General features: G+C 39.9%; 1 protein-coding gene across 1 annotated transcript; it reads right to left on the bottom strand.

Annotated features, from left to right (window-relative positions):
* Positions 1-745: 745 nt before the first annotated feature.
* LOC121739649 (cleft lip and palate transmembrane protein 1 homolog) lies at positions 746-4,460 on the bottom strand. The gene is made up of 4 exons (XM_042132156.1): positions 4,226-4,460; positions 2,405-4,028; positions 1,885-2,094; positions 746-1,737 (listed from the first exon to the last, which is right to left on the bottom strand). Exons 1-3 carry the CDS (start codon positions 4,328-4,330, stop codon positions 1,928-1,930), a joined length of 1,896 nt encoding a protein of 631 aa, XP_041988090.1. The 5' UTR covers positions 4,331-4,460; the 3' UTR covers positions 746-1,737; positions 1,885-1,927.
* Positions 4,461-8,516: the final 4,056 nt, after the last annotated feature.

Raw genomic sequence — 8,516 nt, 5'->3', positions numbered from 1 at the left:
TCTGGTGCAACCCACCCTAAATTAAGTAACAAACAGTTTTATCTACCGTTTATCAAAATAATTACATTAAAATATACTTACTTAAATTTTTAATAAAAAGCATATCCACTAGTCATCACACTAAAGCAGGGGTCACCAAATGGCGGACCGCGGTCCGCATCCGGACCGCCGACCCATTATGTGCGGACCAAGCATTTTCGAAGATGAACTTTCGGTCTCGAGTTACTGATGAATAATAATATATCTTTCACTCCAAACTTCAGAGAGATAATTTCGTAGCTACAAAAATTTACACTTTTCTCATTAATAAAGTACTTAAATACTATTGTAAATTCCGTAATTACCTTTGTTTAATTATTTTTTATGTGTGGACCGTGAAGGTCATTTCATTTCTTAATATGAACCCCTAGCGAGACTAACTGGTGACCCCTGCACTAAAGAATTAAACATTTCAAATTGAAAACAGGCATGATACATTGGAGCACAAGAATTTAAAATTATCGATAAGAAAAATGTGACCAGTTTTATCATTATTGTTAACTACATAATGTATGCAAAGCATATTAAATAATTGTCTATTTAGTATTTTTCATTTTAATCAGTTTGCAATTGAACTAAATAAATGTACCAAAAAGTACAGAGTACTACAACTAAATTACTTTAATAAAAAAAATTGGTAGAGAAAAATTCAATAACATTAAATTATTTTATATTTGGGATATTGGAACCTGTAAATTTTAATTGAAATAAAGGAATTCGTTAGGTATAAGCAAAAAAAAGAAAAGCTATTCTACTACATGTTTCTATGCACTTCTCGAATCACAACACCTAATACAATAAACTACATAGCATTCAAACATAATATCATTGTTATAAATGCTTCACAATATGTATATAATTAAGGCAAGGACAAAACGTTAAATTGAGAATAAATAAAAAAGAAATCACTTAAAACAATTTTACAGTCAAAAGTATTTTGATTTGAGTGATTTTTGAGTTACTTTGGCTGTTACCAAGTAGTGTCACAAAGTTTGTAATAATATTTTTCTCTTTTTTTGTTGTTATGTAAATTTGACACGCCTTACATTGCTAGAACCACTTTTTTGTTACTGTTACGCTTCGCTGGCCACTGACACTATTTTAAGATTAGTATCAACATCGTTTTGTTGACAAATCATTCGTTTTACTGAATGTTTTGATATTTTGGTAACAAAGTTAACGAAATATACGACCAATTAATATTGCTACACAAATATAAGTATGTAATTTTATCTTCATCTCAATTCTCAAGTAACATAGTAAGAAAAATTATAGATAGAAGGGTATTAATATAATGTTAACATTATTATTATTGCTATGCTTTTATTATGATATATCCGTAATAATTAAACAAATAATTTTTTATGTTATTACTCAAAAGAACATTCAACAAGAATTATGAAGGAAGTTGAAAGATACTGAACATTAGAAAAATCTCAAAAGTAGGTACTTAACAGGCACTGGTAGAGTAGCTAAGTTCAAGAACCCGGAATCATATTTTAGAGAATTAAACTATTGATTTATTTACTTAATATGATTTGTACGTGGACTTAAATTTTTTATTTTAAAATCACATCAACATGAATTACATATTTGGAGTATCTATCAAACTACCTAACTTAGTAGTACATCACAAAAACATTATCTTCACGATAAATACTATTCGAATATAAATATTTTGCAAACAAACCAAATAATGTACTATCAGAGAAGTTGATTCCTAAGCAGGTGGGGGACCTACGTAGTTTGGTCGCGTTACATTCAACCCAAGTCAAACATTGAATCAACATGATCCCACCAAATAACGTTGGTATGTCAACTGCCTAGGATTCAATTTCCTCGATGGTACATAATTCAGAAATTTCACTATCTAAAATGTATAGAATGCTTAATCATTCTTTTTGTCTGCGGTGGCCTCTCCCTCTGTGATGGCGAGGCTTCCATTCCCAGATTTCTGCTGCTCCTCCATCTCACCAGAGAAACCAAACTCATTGACCCTCTTGTGGTCCACCTTGTAGATCCAACGCTGGTATAAGAATATGAAGAACACAATATCTGAAATAGATTCATAAAATTGTAAATGGAAATATTTTTGCTATGACATAGTACTATTATGTTTTTTAAAATTAAATCATTTAGCCTCCTATGAACATAGTGACTGAACATGACTTTTAAATTTAAATTATTTCTGAAATTGCAGATTAATATTGTTCAAACTTTAAAACAAATTATTGTTGTTCATGATTCTGAACATTGAAATTATATTGATACAGTGCTGATTCAGCAATAGCTGATTCAGCCTATATAGCTTTATTTGTACAGTAGGTGACTAAACAAAACCTATGTATTAAAATATTACACTCACCATCTCTGAAACATCCCAGACGATACATAGTTGGCATTTTAATTACAAAGGCAAAGATATCATCTACAAATGTGTTGAGGAACTTGTAGGTCATCATACGCCATGGCAGGTGAGCTACAGACTTCAGCTTATAGTTGATAAACAGCTGGGGAGTCATCATGATGAATCCAAATGTCAACAGGTAGCCGTACATCATGTTCAGGACAAATGAATACCAACCCTTATGCTCTTGATAAAGCAGGGAGTATACACCATACCCAAGAAGCAGGGGGAAGCATGCCCAGCTGAGGTAGCGGAAAGCTAACATGTCATACTGCTTTGTGCTAGACTCCACATAGGAACCCTTGTCTGTGAAAGTGAGTTTGGGGAATCCAAAAATCCTCTCCTCTCTATTGACTTTAACATCCATAACTTTATTTATTTTCCAAACTTCAATCAATAATCCGATGAAACATGAAATTCTGACCATCATGTTAGTCTCATTGTCCAAAACGTATAGAAGTACCACAACAGACTGGAACACATTGAAAAACACAGATCTAACCGAAAGCCCCTCCAGAGATTGTCTGTTGTTCCAGAACTGTATGTCATTTTTAAATGCTAGCAATTCAAAAATGGAATGCAATACGGAGACAGAAATTGTTAGAGCGAGTAAGTATGGAGATGTGTCCAGGAGCAACTCTTTGACGGTGTCCTGTTCCTCGTCCTGCTCCTCAGCTCCCAAAGCTGAAAACACACTCAGCTTCTCTCTCATAGCTTGGGCAGTATACAGTTGCCATTTAAACAAGCTCAGGGGCTGGTAGGTGAGCCTCAACTCGAGGCTTGTGACTGTTTCATTGAGTGGCACGTAATCCCTCATCATGTTCCAATAGTCGTTGAGAAAAACTGCTGGCTTATACTCCAAGCCATCGGGCAAGAAAAAGATGAACTCATCGAGAGGAGCCGGAACACTTCCTCTCATCCAATTAGTTTGATCAGTGACCAAGTTGACAGTGAGATTTGGATGCCAATGTGATACTATCTCTTCCTTCATGATTTCAGCCTTTTTTACCTCCTCTGGGGACTTCTCTGTCTGGCCTGTTAATAAATTGTGAGTCTTCTGATACCTTAGCTTCTTGTACTTGTTTAACATTCTCTTACTGTAAGTTACATATGGGTCAGCATAAATATCTTTGTCCTGAGGGTCCGGAGACTTTCCAGCGGGCACAAAATACACATGCAAGTATATGGAACCGTTGTTGAGTAATGACTTCGAAGGTACAAAATTGGTGGTAAATGTGAATGTACCATCACCATCGGGCCCTCCATACCAGTCGCCGTATATTAATCCTGGAAGCTTCCATATTAGTTTGGCATCATCAAATTTCTGCAAAGTCTCTTTTTCAGATAAATAAGTGAACATGTCCAACATAGTTCCGTTAGGGAACATGTTAATGGCGGCCGAGCGCGGGGCTGCCACTCCAGGATTACCCAAATCGGCCTTTGGAGCGGCCGGCTGACGGAAAAATGATGTAATAAAATATACCACTAAAGCCCTTATTATTAATGACTTTGTGATGGCCATAAATGATTCCATCTTTGTGGGCTGCATCCTGCGACGTTGCTCATCGATTTCAGCGTTAATCTGTAAAAAAAATTACATTGAATCATTTAGGTCAGTGTGACAATATCAAGGATTTTTATTTGGTTAGGAACAAACTGGTTAGAATGATTTATGATAATATGTACCTCGAATAAGTATGCCAATGTTCGAGACATTATTTTAACAAGTTTAAATATATATCTCTGTTTGGTAAATATTTGCTAGGCTTATTTACTTACGTCCACGGTATCATTTGATTCATTTTGTTCAGCAGCATTATCACTGGGAACTAATTTGTCGTCCGCATTTTCTCCCGAGGACTTATCTGCACCGACATCTGCCATTGTACAAATTGAATAAAAAGGCCCACCAATTTATTAATAAGTTTAATAAAACCTTTCACAAAACGCGTTTTATCGAAATACCATTAATTTTACAATTTTATTGATATCACGATTCACGAACAAACGTCAATCGAATTGATTAGAAAATTGGAAAACTGTCAAGAACTCAAGCATGAGCCAAAAAAAAATAATTGTCTTTGTTAACCACAGATTATACGTGTTACGACATGGCGACGGGCCGGGAGTCGGGACCGGGGACACTTAAATACGATAGTTCACGATACGACGTCGTGTCGTAACTCGTACCACGATGTGACGTCGTGTCATCATATAATAGTATCGTAGCATCGTAAAAATCTACGTCGCGACATCGTAACGTGCCACGATACACGGCACGATGCCGTCGACAGTCGACACAATGCAGGGTGAATGAGGAGCCAAACAAGCTCGAAGCAGATGGCGCCACTAGCGACTGTCCCTCACAGAATACAATTTACTCACGGAGCTGTCCCTTGTTTCCGGATTGTGCGGGCAAATTCCAAGCTGTTTGAAACACTATGGCAGTCAACAATTCGAGCGGCCATTCGTTGGATACGATCCAGAGGGAGCAGTTGGTACTTTGGCGCCCCTGCCCAGAGATGAGAACAATATTCCATATGAGGCCGAACCTGCGCCTTGTAGAGTTGTAGGCGTTGGTCCGGACTGAAGTACTGTCTCGCTATGTTAAGAACACCAAGCTTCGAGGCTAATTTGGCCTTACCCTCAAGATGATATCGGAATTGGACTTCGCTCGATATGTTGACGCCAAGTATCTCAATGTTAGGGGAGATGGTTAAAGATGTGCCCTCGAAACGAGGATAAACGACCATTGGTGACTTTTTAGTGGTGAACGCGCAGACTTGTGTCTTGGCGGGGTTGAATTGGACTAAGTTACGTCTACCCCATTCAGAGACCTTCTCCAATGAATTCTCCACCTTAGACACAATTTCGTTTCGACTCTCAGTGACATTTTGCCGAGAAATATTAGGGGAGCCAGTATATACAGCATCACCTGTACTATCATCCGCATAGCAATGAATGCCGTTGGTTTGTAACATGTCATTGATATGCAGTATGAATAGAGTAGGCGATAGCACACAGCCCTGAGGGACACCAGCATTAACAGACTGAGTTTCCGAGCATTCGCCGTCAACTACGACCTTTATGCTTCTGTCTGCTAAGAAACTAGTGACCCATTTACATAATTTCTCGGGCAGCAAGTATGATGGAAGCTTTGATAGCAGCGCTTTATGCCAAACCCGATCAAAGGCCTTCGCAATGTCCAAACTAACAGCCAATGCCTCTCCCTTCGACTCAATTGCCTGAGCCCAACGATGAGTCAGGTATGCCAAGAGATCACCAGCCGAGCGACCCTTACGGAACCCGTATTGTTTGTCGCTTAGCAAGTAGACGCTTGGCCGTCCAAGTATCGAAGAAGCTGGCTATTGATAATGCATTCCATTATCTTCGAGAAGAGAGAGGTTATATAGCGATTGGTCTGTAGTTGGAAGGATTTGAGCGATCACCTTTTTTGGGGAAGCCGGGACGATGCCAGTGGAATAGGAGAGCCGAAAAAGACGCGTCCTTTGGAGCCGGGACCCACCCGGAGATTATTTTGCTTGCTGCATTCTGCCATCTTTACCAACTCCGACACCCCGGGTCGCGGGCCCGTTCGTCACACTGCGGGCGCAGCCAAACATACAAAAACAAGCACGCACACAAACACACGCCATACCGGCGTTCAGTGTCACCGTGAAAAAGCTCACGATGGCATTGGGGAGGTGCCCAGGGACACGTCGTGGACGGAGCGGTATCGCCCCCGTCCGGGCCGCACCTGCGTTTATCGTCACGAAGCTTCGTGCTATAGACGATACCATTGGACGATCAGCTTGTATCGTCCAATACGCATGGCCGCGGCATTATAGTGGCGTACATGGGGCGTACCGTACCGTACGAGCAGTACTAGAAGATGAAATAAACGTCAATTTTCCTGGCAAGTGGTTTGAAAGGGATGACACTACCATGCTGGCACTTTTTAATTTCTTCACTTTTTTGACAAACTATAAACGTGTTACCTACTCTGCGCAAAATGAAGTGTTGGAAACAAAATATCTAAATATCTTTTCAGTCAGATGAATAAAAATCAATTTTCGGGTACGGTCTACCTACCAGACCCAAAACCAGACCGACCATCTTGATCCATATTGTCAAGTTTAGATAAAGCGCCATCTGTTACAGAATAGCATGAAAATATTATCTTTGTGCTACTTTTCAAGAGATGTCGCTGTTTTATGAAACTGCTGCTGCTGCATATTTCAAGTCAATAGATCCATGATTCAGGTTACATAATATTATTTTGTTAAATTAGTTAATCAATCCATTTGTGGCGTGCTATGCACGACAAAGAAAGAAGGAGGAGAAGACGGCCTGACATAAGTGACAGCCGGCTTTCCCTCGCTCTTCTGGTCTCTCGCTCGCTAGACTGTCAATCAGGGCGCGACCTACGAATCCAAGATAAAAACAGTTAGTTGCTGTTATCCCTGTACGGATAAATCCGTGTACGAAGTGTATATACGTGTTACTGGAATATACTCTGTGTGTTTAGTTATCTAGGAGTTTTATTTGGAGTGACCTCTACCGAATTGCACCTCTGCAAACTTTCCTCCAAATTGGTGACCAACGACTGAACACGGCACCTTCCATCACAACGCACTGTATATTACGCCACGGAACAACGGCTCAAGAGTACCAAATCCCTACGCATCCCGGCAACTCAACATTTGCATGTACTTACCTGATACCAGCCCACACACTGCTCTAGGAGGACCCAACTGCGGCTGCGCATTAACGCACGCGGTTTCACCCATCGACGCATGATTCAACCACATGAATGCACGCTTGCTCGCATAGTGCTGGTCGCAGGTGTGTCTCACCACCTTCAAGGTACTGCTTATTATATACTAACCAAGAATAGCCTCCAACGATGCCATTTTAACTTCAGTGCATGGTGAATAAAAGTGCTATATGAACATACTAAGCTATAACTAACAGTGTCACTACAAACATTCAAACCTTTTATTGAACAAAGTACTGTTTTAAAATCCATAAAGGTGATGCAATACTTTTAATAATGTACCTTTTTTGTTTTTAAACAATTTCAATAACATAAGTATCTGGCTGTTTTGCATAACATTATTACACCTTTCAATTTAAGCAATTGTGCAAACCAAACGTCATAACAATACTTGCTTTGTAAGTAAATAATCATTGTTAATTATTAAGTATTACTTACTGGCTACAAATATCTCAGTATAGTTAATGCTTGCATACTGTTGTCAGATTCCCGCAGTCAAAATAATAATAATTTATAAATTTTGTTTTACACAGGCATTACTATATTACTATTTTGTTATTTTGTTATAAACTACAACCATACTCTTGCATTACCTTGTGTTTATGTCCTGCCATTAGCTGATGGATGACATCCTGGTCTTCTCGCGTGGCGCTGCTGAACATGCTGAGCATCTGCGCCACATCTTTTCACGCTTCCAGAAGTATGGAGTTACCCTGAATCCTTCAAAGTGCATCCTCGGAGCAGGGGAAGTTATATTTTTAGGATACAGAGTCACGGCCGACGGAGTCGAACCGCCCAAAGACCGCATTGAAGCCATCAAGAATTTTCCACCGCCAAAGACTGTGCAGGGGTTGCGCCGATTCCTCGGTATGATAAATTATTACCGCCGTTTTCTGCCACACGCCGCCAAACTACAGGCTCCATTGATCAACGTTATAGCAGCCATAAACGGAAAGGGATCCAAACCGGTACCATGGACACCTGAATTGCACGAAGCGTACGAAGCCTGTAAAGAAAGCCTATCCTCGGCTACTTTGCTAGCGCACCCGGTGTCCGGTGCCTCACTTGGTCTTTTTACCGACGCATCAAACGTGCACATTGGAGCTTGCCTACAACAGAAAGTCAAAGGCGGCTGGCAGCCCCTAGGCTTCTTCAGTAAAAAACTTAACGCAAGGCAAGAACAGTGGCCGGCCTACTACAGGGAGCTGTTGGCGGTGTACGAAAGCGTCCAACATTTTCGGCACATATTAGACGCCCAACATGCAACCATCTACACCGACCACAAACCGCTCT

This window comes from Aricia agestis, chromosome 2, assembly GCF_905147365.1.
Source record: "Aricia agestis chromosome 2, ilAriAges1.1, whole genome shotgun sequence".
Taxonomy (NCBI): domain Eukaryota; kingdom Metazoa; phylum Arthropoda; class Insecta; order Lepidoptera; family Lycaenidae; genus Aricia; species Aricia agestis.
This window is presented reverse-complemented; position numbering and strand designations above follow the sequence as displayed.

Bases quoted from the DNA above. Each gene is read 5' to 3' on its own strand.
- LOC121739649 (XM_042132156.1), bottom strand. From the start codon at position 4,330: ATGGCAGATGTCGGTGCAGATAAGTCCTCGGGAGAAAATGCGGACGAC. The intron at 4,029-4,225 runs GTAAGTAAATAA...TTTTTTTTACAG, and splicing joins AATCAAATGATACCGTGGAC to ATTAACGCTGAAATCGATGA. The intron at 2,095-2,404 runs GTGAGTGTAATA...AATCTATTTCAG, and splicing joins TCTGGGATGTTTCAGAGATG to ATATTGTGTTCTTCATATTC.